Source organism: Megachile rotundata, chromosome 16 (assembly GCF_050947335.1).
Source record: "Megachile rotundata isolate GNS110a chromosome 16, iyMegRotu1, whole genome shotgun sequence".
Lineage (NCBI taxonomy): Eukaryota > Metazoa > Arthropoda > Insecta > Hymenoptera > Megachilidae > Megachile > Megachile rotundata.
The window spans coordinates 1,841,209-1,862,398 of NC_134998.1; the positions used below are offsets into that span (position 1 = coordinate 1,841,209).

At 29.1% G+C, this 21,190-nt stretch overlaps 2 protein-coding genes across 11 annotated transcripts in view; one reads left to right on the forward strand and one right to left on the reverse strand.

The window, feature by feature from the left end:
• brm (ATP-dependent helicase brm) overlaps positions 1 to 21,190 on the reverse strand; it is a 100,044-nt gene that overhangs the window by 10,252 nt on the left and 68,602 nt on the right. The window contains exon 1 of one of the 9 annotated variants that reach the window (XM_012283674.2): positions 187 to 308. The exons of the other annotated variants lie outside the window; for them this stretch is intronic. The gene's annotated coding sequence lies outside the window, so the exon portion shown is untranslated. Of the gene's footprint in view, positions 1 to 186; positions 309 to 21,190 lie in introns of those variants that run through there. 9 annotated transcript variants of the gene reach the window in all.
• On the forward strand, positions 244 to 20,632 carry LOC100881239 (inositol monophosphatase 1). Of its 2 annotated transcripts, none has more exons than XM_012283677.2 (5): positions 244 to 264; positions 10,907 to 11,040; positions 13,229 to 13,491; positions 19,216 to 19,473; positions 20,016 to 20,632. In XM_012283677.2, the coding sequence occupies exons 1-5, from the start codon at positions 259 to 261 to the stop codon at positions 20,153 to 20,155; spliced, it is 801 nt and encodes a 266-aa protein (XP_012139067.1). In that variant the 5' UTR covers positions 244 to 258; the 3' UTR covers positions 20,156 to 20,632. The 2 variants fall into 2 exon arrangements, with proteins under 2 accessions (XP_012139067.1, XP_003702625.1); XM_003702577.3 differs by lacking the exon at positions 244 to 264 and adding an exon at positions 2,271 to 2,420.

Here is a 21,190-nt window from a genome sequence, read left to right on the forward strand (position 1 = left end):
TTTAGTCCGACTTTAAGTCAAAACAAAGATTCAAATATAGAATAAATAAGAAATATCTTCAGAAAATACTGCAGCTTTTTATACTGATCGCATTTCACTCTTATGTGAACAAGTTCAGTTTCATTGTCAGTTCCATCAGAAGCACAGCTGTATCTGTTCTCAAACAATTTGTAAATATTCACTTACTCAAACGCATCCTCAACCTGAGTCAAAGTTGTGTCTGAAAAGTGTAGCAAGCAAAAGGATATTCGTCGTGACATGGGTGTACGTATTGTAAATGTGTATCGATAATGGTCAGCACATTTTTAGCTACGATTAATGCCATGACGCATCGCGGAAGATTATTTCAGTCGTATAGATAAAAATGAGGTTAGGTTGATCGTGGACATGTAAGGTTGATCGTGGTTGCCGCGCACGTGGTACAGGCGTACCACAACGTGCACGCGTGGACAAGGTGTGAAACGCCACTAGATTGTCAATTTTTGCCAAATCTCTGTTCTCAGTTTTGCTATGACTAATTTCATGTAAACAGAAGACAACATTATTGACTTTTATAAACTTCGACGAGAAAATTGACTAATCTTTGTCCAAACAAAAACTGAGATAAATTACAAATTGAAACTACTGAGATAAATTACAAATTGAAACTACTGTTCTGAACTGAACTTTATTTTTCTTTTTCGCATTTGAGAAAACTTGATGGAGTCTGACGGGGTTATGTTATAACTGATGAAATAATATAACTCAATATAATTTTGAGATTGGGCATGCATTTCTAGAATTATTTGAGGCAAATAAATTTGAAGTTGTATCGATTGCAACGATTACAATAAACTCTTTGTAAAGAAGAAACTAATCCAATATTTTTTAAGTCGGAAAGGTTTCGATAGTTTGGATCCTTTTTCACATAGAAATAGACCTCTGTTTTTACAGAAGTCAAAAGAATTAATGGTGAAAGAAAATGCAAGAGATTATAACGACACAAGATAGAAACAACATTTAATGTAAACACACACTAGCTACAATGTTGTTGATATTGGGTATCGACGCACTATATATTATACACTGATAAAATTAAAAAATAAATATTAATAAAATAAATATATGCAACAACGTAGCACAAAGTACAATTTCCAGTACTAGAAAAGAGAATTCTTAAATTTTATAATTTTATTTTGTATAAAAAAATAACTTTAACACAAAGTTATCAATGTTTAGTAAATAGTAAAAACTTCAATTTTACAAAAATCATTTTCTCACCAAACATTTGTTCGATTTTTTAAAAAATTGTATTCAACTATACATTGATAAGACTTAAAGTTAAAAACGAGTTACAAGATGTCAAATTTAATTTTTTTTTTATTAGGGAATCCATTGTAGCCAATCAATACAAGTCTATGTTATGATTGGACAAAAATTTTTAACGATGTAGTTTTTAACTAGAAATAAAATTTATTTCTATTTTCAAGAGTAAGATTATCATGATTAAAAAGCTAAATGAATATTGAACAAACTTCGGAAAAGGCATTTTACAATTTTCGAAATTTTCTTTGGCGCTGTAATCAATTTTTTAATTTATTTTATAAAACGAGTATTTTCATCGACGTAATTAACATGTTAATTTATTTAAACCATAAATAAGTATCTTTTGATATTATTTGCAAATTAAAGTATTTATGTACGTAGAAATAAAATAAAGTAAATTTTGAAATATACTATACTAAATATAAAGTAAATTTTGAAATATACGTTCCTCAACGACGAATTATTTAAAATTTACATAATGATAAACTAGTGATTTTAAAGTAAAAAAAAAAACAGAACAACCAGTTAAAAAGATTAATATTTTGTAATATTTTAGATTAGTAATTTTAGGTTTATTAGGTTAGGTTATAATGTTTTATAGAACTGAATTAATTAATTCCTTCAAATTAGTACAAAAAAAGTTACTTATTTGGGGAATAAAAGAATATTTAAAATAGGGTATTATCGAGCAAAGCAACGTTCAAATCAAAAACGATAATAAAAATTGTATCGGACTTCAGTTGAAGTTTAGTAGAGCATTAATAAAACACGGTCTACTATAGATCATCAAGATAAATGAATCGGAATCAATCAATTCAATAATACTTGATGAGTTTATTCAAACTGATTACGGTCACATGTAATTATCCAGTGATAATCACATGTAGTGTACATGAATGCAACGTTCCTGTTAGACAATGTGCATGCGACATAATAGAGGGGGTTGACAATCGTGACATAAAAGCAGAGCTTTCACGAACGATACTGTTATTTTCAAGTTGAAACGAGTTGACTAAACACAGTTGGGTTCGCAATCAACAGTCAACATGATCAGCAAGGAAGAACTGACTCACTGCTACGATTTTGTTTTAAACCTCACCATTGAATCAGGAAAGGTACTTTTATTTACTATCAGATTTTCGAGTTATCGAGTAATTTATACACATTGTTTAATTTGCTTTAAACATTATTCTTTTATCGTTGCATAATGCATGTCATTATTCATTCGTTTTATAATGTTGCACAAATATTTCAACTCTATAATGACAGACAGGGGTGGACCTTTGCTTACTCAACGGAAAATTTAGTTTCAATTTTTTTCATTCTCACATTTTGTTAATTTTATATTAATTTCTACTGCATGAAAGTTTTTCGTTTCGAAATGTGGATACTTGACCTTTTGTTGTATAATTCTTCCAAGTAAAAAAAAAATTTTTAACTCTTACACAGCTGATAAGAAGATAACAATAAATATGATATAAAATACTGCAAATTTCCAGAATTTTGAGGAAGTATAGTTTTGAGAAAGAATAGATATTTTTAATTATTTTGTTAATTATAGAATTTGCTTTATGTATATAAAATATATATTACTAAACATAATAATGTAGTGTTAAATTTCACAATACAAAAACTACAAAAATATAATAAATACCAAATATAATAGCTACAAAAAGTATTTCATGTAATACAATTAATGTATTTACATATATTGTAAACATGAATCTGAAACATCGAGTAGGATTTATTACTTATGATCTAAAAATGATTATTCGAATAATTATCTTTATAGTGAGGAGAAAAATTGCAAAAATAAGTCTGCTTTTTTAAACAACAAATTAATGTTTCCTCTTAATGATACTTTAGGCAAAAATATTTTTGAAAAATACAATATGTATTCAATGTAAATTGATTTATTAAAAACGTTTAAGGATTAAAAAACGTAAAACAGATATGTTACGTACGTATATGTGGATCAAAGGGGTATTGACGCACTCTTTAAAACAGAATAACCTTTTGAAAATTGGACAAAACGATTTGACCTTTCCTAAGGAGCTAGAATTAATTTATTAGATGAGTAATGGGTAGATCACTATGAGCGATATCGAATTCCTTTCTATTTCAAAATTTCGAACTTTTTAATTTGGACATTTCGATACTTTGCAATTTAAAAATTTAAAAATTTGGAAATTTGAATTTAGAAATTTAGCAGTTTAGAGATCTAGAAAATTAGAAAAATCTAGAACTATGGTTAGATGAAAATTTAGAAATATAAAAATATCAATTTCTAAATTTTTAAATTAAACATTTTTTTAATACAGGAATATCAAATTTTCCGACTGACAAGCTGAAAATTGAGCAATTCAAAAATTCAAAGTTTAAAAGTATAAAAACATCAAACTCAAAAATTTATAAATTTAGGAATTAGGAAATTTAGAAATATAGATGTTATGTATTTTCAAACTAGGAAATTGACTACTATGAATATTATTTAACTACTTTAAATGTGAACATTTTCAGATTGTACCAAGGTCATATTCTAAATTTTTGCAATGTCTTTTACATTTTTTTGCAAATCAGCATATGTTATTAAAGTACAAAGTTTTTTAAAGACGAGTTTAACTACCTATTATATCATGAGCTTAAAGTAACTTCGAATTAGAATTTTAAAATATTGCCATTTTGAATGCCTAACAAAATAAAGTGAGCTATTCTACTTTTACATTTCGATTTATTTTTATTCTCGAAGGTCACAGTACTATGCTTAATTAAACTCTTCTTAGTATTTCGCATTATAAAAAAGAAAAATAAATCTGCAAAAAATGTTAATGAATAAACTTTTAACATAACCTTAGGAGAAATTTTATCGTCACCAAATACGTCTTGAAACTACTTAAACAATCTTCCATTTTTTACCTTTAATAGATGGATATAATACAGATGTTCAAGTTATGTGAATCAGCCTTATTCCGAAAATTTCAACAAAATTGTTTAATATAGAAATAAACAGATAACGAAGTACTTGAAAATGTTTCGATTTATTATAGGTACTGCAAAGTTTCCTAATGTGGAAACTTTTACTAACGAGACCTCGAGTGATCTTTGTCGTAGAGTGCTGTTTTATTCCATAACTAACACATGGGCTTTAGAATCAATTAACCTTTCGAGCTCGAAGATTTTGATCCACCATTTAAAATGTCTTAGAAGCGACAGCCGAGGGCCAAGGGTTAAATATCTTGAGTAATCAGATATTTGTGAAGTACGTTACAGAAAGTTTTTGAAGCGGTTCAATTAAATTACAACATACGAAGTGAACAATTTACATGGATAGCGTCATATAGTCCGTACAATGGAAACTCAGTTCTAGATTATTAAATAACGAAGATTCAACCTTGAAGCTACTTGATAGTTAAAATGTTATTGTTTTAGAATATGCGACCTCTGGAAATTGCTATGAGCCTTGGTAGCAACGAGTTAATCCTCAGACATATTTTTCTTATACCTTATAAATTTAGCGACATGAATTCTACATCTTCAGTATCGCAGTCTCCGATAAAGCTTTATACATTTAATGATTATGTATATTTTATACACTTAACGTTCAAGTTAATTTTCCTTAACTAAATATTTAGACTTTTGTGACACTAATTTTGTGAATAGACTTATTGATGATTGCGTTCAAAGAAATAGATCTCGTATGTCCAATTTATGAAGAAATATAAGAAAAATATGTTTCCGAAACAAACTGAATTTCATATTAGGAATTCATTTCTATAATTATATATTTGCATAATTTTCATTTTATTTAATTATTAAGAAATTGAATTTTATTACCGAATGTAGCGAGACCTCAGACGATTTAATCTAGCACTTAATTGTTTATACCACGCTATAGATTGTAATTTTGGGTCTTTTGATTTGAAATTTTGAGGGTAGGATGAGACATCCTAAAGTTATATAGATTTTTACGATAGTCTGACGATAGAAACTTGTCATCGACGTTGATCGCCCTCAAATAGATTAAAAACAGTATTTTGATATCGTTTTCGATCATTTTTGATATATGCAGTATCTAGCTATCGAATTAGGACCACTATTAATTTGCAGCATTTTTCAAGTTTTCTGTAAAATTAAAAGGCTTGTATAAATTGTAATGATATAATTAATTAGCTATTAACATGATACGCTATTACTGTATATAATATTATTAACACATGTTAATATCTTGTATTTCCTTTGTTTTTGGTCACAGCTTGTGGCATGCTCTGTATACATCGATCATATGCTTTATATCTTCATTATTTTCCTAAATATCTGTAATTCTTTTTAATTTAGATAATATGCTTGAAGAGTTGTAAACTAGTTTTTTGAGTAGGTTCTAGACATTTTTCATGGTATTCACCAAATTTCATCTCACGCGCTTGCACAGCCCTTAATCGCTCGTTAACTTATTATCACGATAGTGACAAATTGCTATATATATATCGTTGTCAACGTATTTAGTAATAATTTTGCAAGATCTAAAACAATTTTCCATGTATGATATAATGTTATAACTATAAAAGTGAAATTTTCATATATGGTCCTAACTCGATGCCCAGAGGCTGTAGAATCGACTGAAACCACGTTGAAAACTCTCTAATTCATCGTTGACGACAATACTTGATCGTCATTGACGTCAGTCGTTGTGAAATCAATAATACTCGTATTTGGTATTATTTTCGATAGTTTAACCGATTGTTGTTCTACCTATATGTTTGCAGTAGGTACTCTAAATTTTAAATACACATTCGAATTCGCATGAGGTACCTGGTTTTTAGATCTAGTTTCTTAGTTGATTGCAAAACATATCTTAATTTTAAAAGATGTATAAAATTTAAAAAATGTGAATTATAATGGTTAAAAAAATGAATTCATTAGACTGCTTAAGTCTTAAATTCTGCTATTTTCGCCATTTTAAATGAATCGTGGCTTATAGCAAATTTAAGTTAACTGATTTTCATGGAATTCTTGAAACCTGTATGATCAACTTCAATTTACAAAAGACACTTTTTAAATCTTTACATGCTGGAATAAAACAGTTGTCTTAACTAATTTCTTCGCAATTCTGATTAATTTCAATTTTTGTAATACTGCAAAAACATACTATGAAGTGAATGAATTTTTTTTGGTTCTTAACAAATGTAAAATACTTTATCCAATTTAAACAGTTATTCTGTTATAAAAATATTCTCTTGATTGATTATCTCTTGGGTGAAGTATAAATTGTAACAAATTAAAAGTATTAATTTATATTTTGGTTAGGTATAAATTTTTTTACTTATGTAAAATAGAGAGGTACCTCACATTATGTTATTTAAACCTGTGTTATATTACATAGTTTAGTTCCTCCCAAAATTTCAAGGTATTTATTATTTTTTCTGCATAGAACAGTGAATTGTTTTTGGTCATGACAGACTTTAAAACATGTTACATTAGGTTAGAGTATTAAAGAATCAAAAATTCATGAAATACTTCAAATTTGTTATGAGGTGCATCACTTTTTTAATATTGTATGTTAGTACTTTTTACTCAGAATGTTCTGAAGAATTTGTTAATGTAAAAAAATTTGTAGTTGTGTACTAAAAAATACATTTAAATACATTAAAATACATTAAACCCGTTCTATAGAACATTCTACAATTCTTCAAGAAATCAACAATTCGTGATGTATCACAAATTTTTGTATGAAATATCTGAGTTTTAACATAATTAAATATATCACGATATTTTAAATTAAAATCACGAACTGTTGATACTTTCGTGAAAATGTAAATTTTACTTGAAACAATTTTGCGATCAAATACTTTGAGGACAATTTTGACAATTAATTTAAATGAATTATATACATATTTCCTTCTTCATCATTTGATTGATATTTTGACGTAATTCGCTTTTCTTAATTAAAGTTTCGGTGTTATAGTGCTTTTAGAGTCACTCACAAGACTATAAGGACGCTAATATGTTTAATCTAACACAACACTGAACAATTCAGCATATAAATACTTTCTTCGACTATACTCAAAGTTCTACAGAATTTTATACTTCAAATGTTTCTAGTTAGAAAAAAAGAACATGAGTTTTTTTTTTACTGGTAAACTTTATTAATATATTCCATTTGTAACGGTAAAGGAAGAATATCATATCAACATGATTTTTAACTTCATTAAAAAGTTAGAACTGTTGTTCGATAGCATATATAGGGTATTGCAGTTTTATTTATATAACTTTACTAGTATTTTGCATAAAAAATAAGAATAAATATTTATATGAACGTAGGTTCTCAAATGCATTATTAAAAGCTATTAAAAAATATGAAGATCGATAATTATGATAATTTTGAAGGAGAAAATTGTCTATTATCATGTCGTATTTACCTCACAAATATAGAATTGTAATCTCCTAATATAACATTCAGGAGTCTATGTTGACATAATATTTTTTAATCATTTTTATTTAAAGAACATACTGGTAAACTTCTACGTACAAAATGGAGACACTGTACGTGCATTAAAAAGCAAAGCAGTCTCAAGTCATTTTGCACTTTTGTTATAATTTCTTAAGCACATATTTAAAATTCTACATTAAAACAATATTTTTTTTGTACGTTGATTTATGGAATATGTTGGTACTATTTGGTGCTAAAGACTTTGATTACCCTGCATACTATCAGCAGGGAACTATCAGCTTCATGTTCCTAAGAAGTCTAATAAAAAAATATACAGGGTGTCTCACAATTAGAGTAGGTCCCTGAAATGAGGGTAGCTGACGCGATTCTGAATAAGATTTCCCTTTGCAAAAATGGGGTTTGAAGCTTTACTTTTGAATTATTAAAGAAAAACACGAAATAATTAGAGTGCAAAGGTTACGCATGTGCAGACGCGAGAGCGACAGCTTTGGATAACGCGTAGTTATCCAACGCGTGGTAATGCAACGCGTAGTAATACAACGCGTAGTAATACAGCGTGAGAATATCCAACGCGTGGTAATGCAACGCGTAGTAATACAACGCGTAGTAATACAGCGTGAGAATATCCAACGCGTAGTAATCTAGCGCGTGCATATTCAACGCGGAGTAATTCAACGTGTAATAATGCAACGTGTGGTAATTCTAAGGGTAAGAATCTAACGCGTGGTAATCTAATGCGTAGTTAACCAACGTGTAGTAATCCAACGCGTAATAATTCTCCCGCTCTGATTAGTCTGTGTTTTTGTTTAATAATTCAGAAACGAGGCTTTGAATCCCATTTTTGCAAAGGGAAATCTTATTGAGAATCACGTCAGCTGCACCTCATTTCAGGGACCTACTCTAATTGTGAGACACTCTGTATACCATCAAAGATTTTTCTATTTCCATTTCACGATATGTAATATAAAAGTAGAATTCATGTTTCCCCAAATTATAGTATTGTAGGTTAAACTTGTTTTTGTACACGTTGTATTATTGTAAAATTAAAAACACACTAGACAATTTAAAAAAGTCAAGTCAACAAACTAAGTCTTAATTTTTTGTAGAAAAAAATATTTTTGTTAATTTTATGTGCTGCAGTTTGAAACATTATTTTACTGAACGTCATATACATTGTAATTAAATAATAGTTTTCTGTAATTAAATATAATTGAGTAATAATTTTCTGGCTAAGTTGTTCCATTAGTTTAGTTTTGTTATGTTTTGCATTTACTTGCATTTATTTCAAAATTATTTCGGAATGATTATACATTCGCTATCTTAATGAGTTAATGATTTTTTTTTAATTATCGTATTACTTGACTTGTCCTATTATTGTACTATTTATTAAATACAGTATGTTTGTATTTAATAAACTACAATAATTACTAATATTAACAACTGTCATAGTCACTATTTTATACAAACCTTCGTATGTAAACTTTGTTACATAATCTTATTATTATCAAATCAATACGCGCTGATTTTATCGACTAAAACACACAATAGTAACTAGCATGACACAGAATTTTAAATAAAATTTTGACTGGATCCCATCCTACTATCTAGACAGATAAGATTTAAAAGTAAACTTTTATTATCAAATAATTATACAAATATTTAATCTGCAAACTGATTGCGTCAAGCGGCTTTCTTCCATGGAAAATTAACAACTTAATATATTGATAATGGAAAATGTAAATTTCTTGCTTTTGCAGCACGCGTATATTTTTATTCCTAATTGATAAAGGTACCTCTATTGTACAATGATTTATCAATATTAGCAAATGTGCAAGTTACCAAATGTAATTTGTTTAATGTACAAATAACTTTTGCAATTTTATGAGTGTTTAAAATTACAAATATTGGTTGATTATATAAATTTACTCAAAAATTGTTACTGGTCTTGGGGGATAAATAATTTCTTTTTAAACTAAGAAACATAAGTTACTTGAACATCATGTATTTTTCTTGTCTAATTTTTATAAATATACATAACATTTATTTACATTAATATGCTCGCCGGTCCAGTACTTCAACCTTAATTACTTCGTCACTGATTTCAGTGAATGAATGGCTAACTCGAAAAATGAGTAACACAGGTCATAATTCTCGAAAGAATGCAATTTTTTTAACTTATCCTATTCTAAACGAAAATATTAAAAATTAAATAATATACATATTTTTATTAATATGCATATCAAGGAAAAGGAAGTCTTGCAATCAATAATTCATTTTTGTTCAAAAAAAAACCACATTTATCAAAAAAATTAATTTTTTTTGACAATGAAACCATCGAAGAAATCTTAAAAAATTATATTTGCTAATTTGAGAATTTAGACACGAACGACAGAAATATAAAAATTTAAACATTAAAAACTTTGGATATTTGGAAATTTGAAAATAAACTTAGATATTTAAATATTCAGGAATACGGAAATTTCATATTATCAAACTGAGGCATTTACTAACGAATGGAGCAGTTATCTAATGATTTAATTTACAACCTCTTCTTATTACAACTGATTTATGTCCTTATCCCGGTACAAGACATAGTAGCATGTCATTGTTCAATTTAAAGTATCTTATATACCCTACAATTTCATACAATTAAACTAGAATTGATACAATTTCATACAATTGTATTATATTTCATACAATTTAAAATGGAATTGATTATAAATATGTATTTACATTCGAAAAAAAAAATACAATACTTATTAACGTCATAAGTTACTTCTTATATTATTTAATTTTTTTCTTGATCTTTTTATATGCATGATTTTTTGTATGAAATTAGAAGTTCATGTATAATTTTTTGTAGAAATTATATTATACATTTAAAGGAGAAAAATATATTAAGCTAACTTATGGGAAAAATATATATATTTTAATATATAGAAAATGTAATACATTAAGCTTTTATCCAAAAAAAAAACTGTTCTTCAAGCTTAAGTATCCCTATCTTTATTTTTTATTTGCCTTATTTTGCAAATTGATGTTTATGTAGATGTTATACATATAACATTTTAAATTACTTTTATAGTTACATTTTAAATAACTTTTTGTATGGATATACTGCTATCCCTAACAACTTATCTTATATTTCTTTAGGTGATTCGCGATGCTATACAGGGATGCAAGAATATTGAAACTAAAGCTGGAGACTGGGACTTGGTAACCCAGTACGACAAAAAGGTTGAAGAGATTTTGCTGAATAATCTGTCAAAACAATTTCCAAAACACAAGTATGTTATTTTCGCAAGTAAATTAATTCTAGAAACATTCTTCTTCAATATTTAACCAGTTAATTGTGGCGATCTTTTTGCAAAGCGCGCATCAGTGTGTGTCGCGATAATCAAGCGATGTCAAGTTAGCACTTAAAAATTTATGAATCCATCTCAAATCATTTACATCTTTTATTTGTTTATTTCATTTCGTGTTGACCTCTAAATATTTCAAACATATTACAATTTACGAATATAATTTAGTTTTCGCCAAAATTACAATTTAAATATCAAATTGTAACAAAATTTTACGCATGACGGATATAGTCATCATGACGGATATAGTCGTCAAACACACTTAACTGGTTAAATTGATATGAGTATATCTTGTTAATTCACTGCAAAAATATGTCTATCAGATATTCACGTTTTCGATTTATTGCAATTTATTTTATTGTTTATAAGCAATACTATTTTTGTTAATAACCTATTAAAGTATACTATTTTTTTATTTTATAACCGTCACTATGAAATTTTCATAGACTTTTGTGAGCTAAATAGGAATCTGAAATCCTTTTTTCTATAGGACGTACAGTCTTTGAGAAAATTAATGTTAAAAAAATTTGCAAATTTTCAACTTTGAAGATGTATAGTATTCTCTCTGTAAGTGTGAAAAAGATCTCTACCGTGAAAGTAAAAATTTTATCCCCACTACTGGGGAATCCCCCTCGGAATCAGTCAAGTGTTAAATAAGATCGGTCTGGGAACGAATACATATTTAAAAAACCTTAATTTAGGAAATTTTTCTTCTGTAAAATAGTATTTGTTGTTGTGTAAAAAGGTTTTAAATGAATCGATCATCACTTGTGAACTATTGTGCTGACTTGTTTTCAAAACGCAGTTTTAAAAAACAGTGTTTTATATTCTACCTTGCCTATGTATATTTGTTTTATCTTCAGAAACTAAGAAATAAATAATCATTTTAGAAATAGCATTACAAATAGTTGCATAATAAATCTAACATAAATTTAAAAATAATGAGATTGTACAAGAATAATCGACTAAATTGAGTAGGCTTATTAAAAACAGTGAAATATAAACAACTTCCATGCGTCTGTCGCTGCTTGATAGCAATTTCAAAAATTATTCCAATTTAAAAAGCCCTTTGAAAACATATTTTTAAAGGACTGAAACAATTAGAAAAAATAAATCGACTTTTTGAAGTGTCGACATGTTGAAGTAACAGTATATACAATTGGCACTTAACAATTGTTATACCTGATATTTTTTAAAACACAGATAAACGTAGAGCACATGAAATTTGTATCTTGATTCTATACTTCATTTGTATTAAACAGGGTGTCCCATAATTAGTGTAGGTCCCTGAAATGGGGATAGCAAACGTGATTCTAAATAAAATTTCCCTTTGCAGAAATGGGATTTGAAGCTTCGTTTTTGAATTATTAAGCAAAAACACGGACCAATCAGAGCGTGAGGATTATTATGCGTTGGATTACTACGCGTTGGTTAACTACGCGTTAGATTACCTGGCGTCAGATTCTTACGTTTAGAATTACCACGCGTTGCATTACTACGCGTTGGACTACTATGCGTTGAATATCCACGCTCTGAATTATTACATATTGGATATCCACACGCTGGATTACTACGCGTTAGATTACCAGGCATTAAATTCCTACGCTTAGAACTACCACACATTGCATTATTACGCGTAGAATATGCACGCGCTAGATTACTACGCGTTGGATATTCACACGCTGTATTACTATGCGTTGTATTACTACGCGTAGGATTATTACGCGTTGCATTACCACGCGTTGCATTACTACGCGTTGGATAACTACGCATTATTTGAAGCTGTCGCTGTCGCACCTGCGCGTGCATAATCCTCGCAGTATGATTGGTCCGCGTTTTTCCTTAATAATTCAAAAATGAAGCTTCAAATCCCATTTTTGCAAAGGGAAATCTTATTCAGAATCACGTCAGCTATCTCCCATTTCAGTGACCTACACTAGTTATAAGACACCCTGTATTTCACTTTTAAGAGTGATTATGAATGAATATTTTAAACTCATGTGTAAGCAAAATGGCTCCAGGTGTATACATGTGATCAAAGCGTTAATATAATTTTATACATATTTCAAATTATTATACGAATATAATTACACTAATTGCATCTAATTTTCAGATTCATCGGAGAAGAAACAGTCTCCGCAACACAACATCTGCCAGAATTAACAGATGATCCTACATGGATCATCGATCCCATTGATGGCACTACAAATTTTGTACACTCATTTCCATTCACCTGCATTTCGATCGCACTAGTAGCGAAAAAGGAGTTAGAAATTGGCATTGTATACAATCCAATATTAGAACAATTGTTCACTGCCAGGAAAGGACGTGGTGCTTATTTGAACGGAAAGCCGATCAAAAGTTCCAATGTAGAAAGTGAGTTACAATTCAAACTTTGGTTATTTTTGTTCAAAATTTGATTTTCTACTAATTCGTTTACTTCCCTTACAATATTTTTTATGGTTCTGCTTATCAATAATATCGATTATAGGGTAAACAAATAAGTCTATGAGTTAGAGAATTTTTCTATTTACTATTAACATATACATATTTTAAAAAGGATTCAAAACTATAATGATATGCCAAACACATTCAGATAAATAATAGATTAATTAACTTTTTTGGAGAATATTTTATTTTAGAAAATGTAAAAATGAATTTGCATTCAATATTCTTATACTTCAAGATAATATTCAATGTTTCATGATACTGATAATATTCAATATTCCACATTGTGATATTTGGAGTATTTCTATTATTTATCTTACATGAATTTATACCATGACATATTTACCAATTATTTTCAATTTTGGCTAAGAATTTTCACAAATTCAAAATAAATTGTCAAGGATATAGTAATGAAATACATTTAACATTAACAAAACGATGGAAAATAGTTAATATGCGGGCACACTTAAAAGTTGACTACTTTTCACGGAATTTTCCTTGCGACTGACTTTCTTTTTCTTTGCCTGTATTGCCGCTAATTACGATATTTTATGGCTTGACTTTAACGTGTTCAATTTCTACCTGAGATCGATGGGGTGTTTCTGGGACTCATATCCTCATGAGCCTCAGGTATTGTTATAAACTCTGCAGTATTACAGTACTGAACCTTTGGATAATTTGAACTTTTAAATATGAATCAATTTTGTGTCATTGAGTAATTTGAAATACACCTCAATGCTCATTCCATAATCATATGAAAAATGGTCGAGTAAAATTACGACTAAAAATATAATATTTGTTCATATTTGCTTTCGTTTTTAAAAAAATTAAATTGGAAATTTTTTACAAATATTTATAAAAGAATATTTGCAAGATATTTTTAGTAATACTTTACACAGTATTTTTCTCAGTAAAACTAAAATTTATCAGAGGTAAATTTCGGTTAAAAATAATTTTCAAGTAAGTGGATTTACACTACTTCCAGAATAATCACCCAAAATTCCATTGCCCAGATATTAGAAAATTTGAATTATTTCTATGATTATTTATATTATTTGAATTATTTTTTCTAAAATAAAGTAGAAAAATTACTAAATAAGAAAAATATAATTGAATATACAATCTCGACAGAAATTAGTATAAATTTCAAGAAATGTATCTTACTAAACTTTCTAAATTAAAATAAGAAACAGGTTTAGCAGTTTTAGTGCTAAAAAATCTACTCCAATTAGACTATAATTATCAAAATTTATAAATGAATAAAACTTTAATATTAATTTTATATGAATTAATTAGTCTATATTATTTCGGCGATAAAATGGTGAAAACGTTCTCTTTCTTTTATTCAGTCTTTTACAGAAAACTAATATAATTCCATTTTTTGAGTAGAAGTATCAGCCTTACAAGGGACATTACCCAATCGCCAATCGCCGATTTTGATGCGCTTTGAGCATGATATAGAACACAGAAAAATATTTGACACGTATTTTTTTTTATCGGCCATCGTCCATGCTGAAGGGGTGAAAATGGCCCCCAAAGTTGGGGTTGCAAAACATATTTTCTCAGGAACTATTAGGCCTAGACAAAAAATTCAAAGTGCAAATTTTTCTGTTTTAGAAGGCCAATAATATGGCCTAAGTGGATTTTTGAAAAATTTATTTGTTTAAAAAATATGTTAAAAATTAACATTATTTTGCAAATTTTTTTAATAAAACTTTGCACTATTTTGATCAAATTTCACATATGTAAACTATAGGTCAAAAGACAAAATAAGGATAAATTGGAATTTTTTATTTCGCTTGTGGAAAAAATATTATTGTCGTTGAAGTTATACGTACATTTTATACCTTCCGTTCGGTGCATAACTGATTTCTATACGTAATATTCTGGAAATTGTATTATATTACATTTTTTACACTAACTTATTTAAAAAGAGAATTTAAAGGTCCAAAGGTGCCTCTATAAAAATATGTCCTTCGAGTCAGATATCGCATTTGATCCGCGTTATGGGCGCGTACTGGTGGCAGTATTCGACGCACGGAGGATCTTAACGCGTAAATTGTACTTGTGCGAAGTGTAATATCTTCATAATCATGTAGAATACGTGCAATTAAAGGAATTACATCTGTTGATTAAGAATTGCTTCACGATTGTAAAATATATATTATTAAGTTGGGTAACTTTGAAAATATCACTTTTTTAATAATTTTGTAATTTTTTTAAATTTTGATAAGAAATATCATATCGCCAAATAAAACTTTGACAGTTTTAAGTATTAAAAAATCGCTACTGGATTAATACAACCTCCTGATGTATGTGGTTATAGAACATGGAAAAATTTCGCGCATTAAATATTAAATCTTTTGCCTACGTTAGATTTACAAATTAACGTACGGGCATGGGACATAATTATCAAAATGTGCCCTTTAATTCATAATCAATTGTCCGCACCTAGGTATAAAAAACTGATTAAGTACGCATGGTTACAGTATGGTTGCATCAGTAGCAAATTGGAACATTTTGATAATCTCGTTGACTTTAGTTTCAATCAAATTAAAACTATGTCACTTTTACAAAATATACGCTGACAAATACTGATATCCGTTTCGATTTCATAATGCATAACAACATTACATCTTTTACGTTTCCTACCGTTTATAATACATTAGAAAATCATTTCAAAATAAGAGACATAATTTTGAAAATTATAAAAAAACTATAATTTCAGTGTTACTATATATCTTACAATCGTGAAGCAATTCTTGATCAACAGATGTAATTCCTTTAATTGCACGTATTCTACATGATTATGAAGATATTACACTTCGCACAAGTACAATTTACGCGTTAAGATCCTCCATGCGTCGAATACTGCCACCAGTACGCGCCCATAACGCGGATCAAATGCGATATCTGACTCGAAGGACATATTTTTATAGAGGCACCTTTGGACCTTTAAATTCTCTTTTTAAATAAGTTAGTGTAAAAAATGTAATATAATACAATTTCCAGAATATTACGTATAGAAATCAGTTATGCACCGAACGGAAGGTATAAAATGTACGTATAACTTCAACGACAATAATATTTTTTCCACAAGCGAAATAAAAAATTCCAATTTATCCTTATTTTATCTTTTGACCTATAGTTTACATATGTGAAATTTGATCAAAATAGTGCAAAGTTTTATTAAAAAAATTTGCAAAATAATGTTAATTTTTAACATATTTTTTAAACAAATAAATTTTTCAAAAATCCACTTAGGCCATATTATTGGCCTTTTAAAACAGAAAAATTTGCACTTTGAATTTTTTGTCTAGGCCTAATAGTTCCTGAGAAAATATGTTTTGCAACCCCAACTTTGGGGGTCATTTTCACCCCTTCAGCATGGACGATGGCCGATAAAAAAAAATACGTGTCAAATATTTTTCTGTGTTCTATATCATACTCAAAGCGCATCAAAATCGGCGATTGGCGATTGGGTAATGTCTCTTGTTAGTTAACATATACACTACCGTCCATAAGTGTCCGGACACTTGGTTTCGTTACATAAAACATAGTGGAACTTTGTACGAAAGGTATTTAGGGTTAGCATATCATTTGCAATAATTATTATTATCTTTCTTGAGGTGTTATAACGTAATAGAATTAATTTTTAAGTACAAATTATACAATGAAAGTGTGAAAGTAAAATTCATGTCCAAAAGTACAAAGTCCAAATTTGTGAATCTAATGAAACGTTTTCGATTCTAAAAAAAAATGTAATTTCTACTGTGTTTCATTTCTATGGTGCAGAACGTATTCAGAGGGTTCTTCGATATGTTTCAAGTGTTTGTAAACTGTTGGTAGATGTTTAGGTTCCCTCAATGGAGATAAGAATGGAGGTAACGCTACGCACTCTACAGTTTCAGTTTAGTTCGTCTGTAACTTCTTTTCCATCGAGATATGAGTTCCAAACGAGAATTATCAATCGAAAAACGTTCCAGTATTCTGACCTTCGCAGAAAAAAAAATCGATTTTAGTTACTGTTGCAGATACTCGAATAACTTTCATGCAACGCGAATGCATATTTCGCTTGTGTCCGGATACTTATGGACGATAGTGTACATATAAAACTTCATTTAGTTAATGTTTCATCGAAATTTATCTATGAACTAGCTAAAATTCAAAGTTAATTATACATGCCTACGAATTCTTTACTATGATCAACACTCTTATACATACATGTAGCCCTTTTCACGGAACCCTAAACAATTTTTGAAGCAGTCCGTGTGAATTTCACTTGTGTTTCTTTACAACTGGTTGTATACTGAACGCATCAGTATGTTCGATTACAATTATACGACAGTCCCTGGAGTTAATGTCGACCCGCTACCCAATGACCGTCTTTTCTAATACGATTTTATTGTCTTTTACCGAACTTCGCTTCGTCGACGTATAAAATTATGTAAAAATATGCACTCATTTGTGGAACACTCTGTCCAACTGAATATTTGGTCTAATCAATAGTGCTCATATTTTTCTATATAATAATCATTTTATATAAGCAAACATTATTCACACCACTGGGGGAAAAACCGCTCGAGACGAACGAAGCTCCAATGCAAATATATGTTATAGGTTTTGTAAAAGGGCGCGAATGGTAAGAGCGAATGAACGATGAGTGCGAGAGAAAGAGTGAGAGAGCGAGTAAGAGAGAGTGAGAGGGAGAGACAAAAGTGCGAGGCAGTAGAAACCTAGGAGATTCAGACAAAAGCAGACCATCAATAGAGAACGACGTAAACGAATAGATTCCTTTTAGTTTCCTTATTAAAATATATGTACATTACAAGTCTCAGTTTAATTTTCTTTCTTAGTTTTCTGTTCGTTTCCTCCCCGTTTTCTCTAATATATATTTTTGTATTTTTTATTTTTTCGTTATCAAACTTTTGCCAACAGATTTTTCAGATTTATCTGATTAAAATAAAAGCAAACACGATATAATTTTGCCTAAATTTTCTGATAATATAATAGTTTCTAATGCCGAGGAGGACAGCGAGTGAAAAAGAAAGAAACGCTGCAATCGTAGCAGTCTGCAAAAGTCTGTTCAATTGTTTACAATGCTAATGCGTTTCTACCTTTTTTATTTCCCCTCTATTTTTTATATAACTTCCTCCATCATATTCGTGACATTTTTCTGATTAAAATGAGACCAAACATGATGTAATTTGAGTTATATTTACTTGCAATATCTTATTGTAGTAAAGTTATCGATGTACGCTCAACATTTAAAATTACAAATAAATATGTCCCGAATTACGCTGTGCTTGGTCTTATTTTAATCAAGAAAATGTCACAAGTATGTTGGTAAAAGTTTCCTAAAAAAATAAAAAATAAAAAAGTTTTATTCTTGCATTAGAATTGTTCTACCGATATGTACTGTTTGTTTACGTTTGATTATTCAGATGTCTTTTTCACTTGATGTCCGTTCCTACGTTCAGCAAAACATCAATTAATATGAGACCTATTCGATATAAGCGGAACTTCAGACTCGAGAAATTCGCTTATATCGAGTATCTACTGTACTGGATGTAGCACTATACAATTAGATTTAGGATGGAAGGATGTAGTGCTATTCACTTAGAATTCTAAAATATGATAATCAATTTTCAGAGCTGGAACACTCGTTGCTGTGTATAGAAGCCTCGTATGCAACGATTGACAACATCAGAGACATTATTTTAGGAAGAACAGAAGCCTTCGTGTCGGTGGCTCATGGAATACGAACAATGGGATCAGCAGCACTAACTCTCTCTTACATAGCAATGGGTGCAGCGGACGCTTATCACACCGATAATCTGATGCCTTGGGACGTAGCTGCTGGTGTGCTAATTATCAGAGAAGCAGGTGGTGTGGTAATCGATACAAGTGGTATGTCACTCGATATGATAACTTTTAACCTTTTGCGCTCGAGAAGCGATTCTCAGCCGCCACTCAACTTAACACTAAAACTACCAAACCGGTCAAATGACCGTTTCACAAGTTTCTTATTATAAGATACACATTTTATTAACCAGTTAAGTGAGTTTGACGACTATATCCATTATGGAGATGTGGCAGAACTTTGTGTCATGACGACTATATTCGTCACGCGTAAAATTTTGTTACAATTTGATATTTAAATTGTAATTTTGGCGAAAACTGAATTATATTCGTAAATTGTAATATGTTTAAAATGTTTAGAGGTCAACACGAAATGAAATAAACAAATAAAAAGTATAAATGATTTGAGATGGATTCACAAATTCTTGAGAGCTAACTCATCATTACCTGATTATCTTGACACACACAGGTGCGCGCTTTGCAAAAAGATCGTCACAGTTAACTGGTTAATAAAATAAGATTACCAAATATTTCTTTATTTGACGAATCACAATTAAAGAAATGCAATGAAAAATAAAATTCTGTTTCAGGAGGAGAATTCAACATTATGTCGCCCAAAGTACTAGCAGCAGGTAATAACAAATTGGCTAGTGAATTAGTAAAATTAATTAAGAAAGCTGATTCGAAGACGATGCAGAAGCGAAGATCAAAAGAAGATCATCGGAATTGAGTCATCAAAATGAACAAACATAGAACAAAAACTAAACCATTTTTTTCTTATATAATTTTCTCGTATTAATATAAATTATCTAGATTTTCTTGCCAAGTACGAAACTTATATAAAATAAATCACGTAATAACAAAATCTTTTTGATTTCGAATGCTCTGTGCATTTGACCTGAAATGATTTCGCAATGCTGATTCACATACAGCAAACATTGTTAGACAATTATAAACAATTAAATAAGATTCCACGACAAATCAGATTACAGTGCTAAACATACATGAGCCTGTGTATTATTAGAACTAATTGTGTTAATTGCTTACTTCGAAACTGAATAATAGTTGGAGCTTAGCATTGTAAAAGTTATAGTATTCATTTTAGAAAAAACTTTCAAGCTGATTTAAATAAAAAGATCATAAATTCGATGCTTGTAAAATAATACATGTATACAGTATTCAATAAATCAGTATTATATGAAATATATTTATCTTTCGTTGTTATTTAAATTTTCAGCTTATTGTTGTTACTTAAATTCAACGCGTATCACTTTTATAAGTTACTTAAGATTAATGACGGAGAAAATTCATTTTTATGGTTCAAATAACTTCCAGTATTAATTTCTTCAATTAAGGGACTTCTATGTAGGAAGCCGAAATGAAACTGCTTTTCAAGAATTATTTTGAAGAATACAGACTGAATAAATATTTGTAAGCTTTTGAGGACTATTTACTAAATACTTCAGCTTCATTTCGGAATTTTTTTTAATTAAATAAAATAGAAAATGGCGGAGGTACAGTATGATGTGCTAGAAGCGTCGCAGAGTGACTTCTAAAATGGTGTACACTGTAGTGTCTATTCTTATTATCTGAAAGAGCCAAGCAGAGAAATCTGGTGAATATATAGCTGTAGTAAATGGATGACCAAAAGATATTAAAAACAAATTAAAAATTGAAAAAATAAAAGACCTCAGAACAAAATGTTTAATATTAGGTTGGAGAATAAGTTCGTAACGTTTTGACATTTTCTTTTTTTTTACAGCGA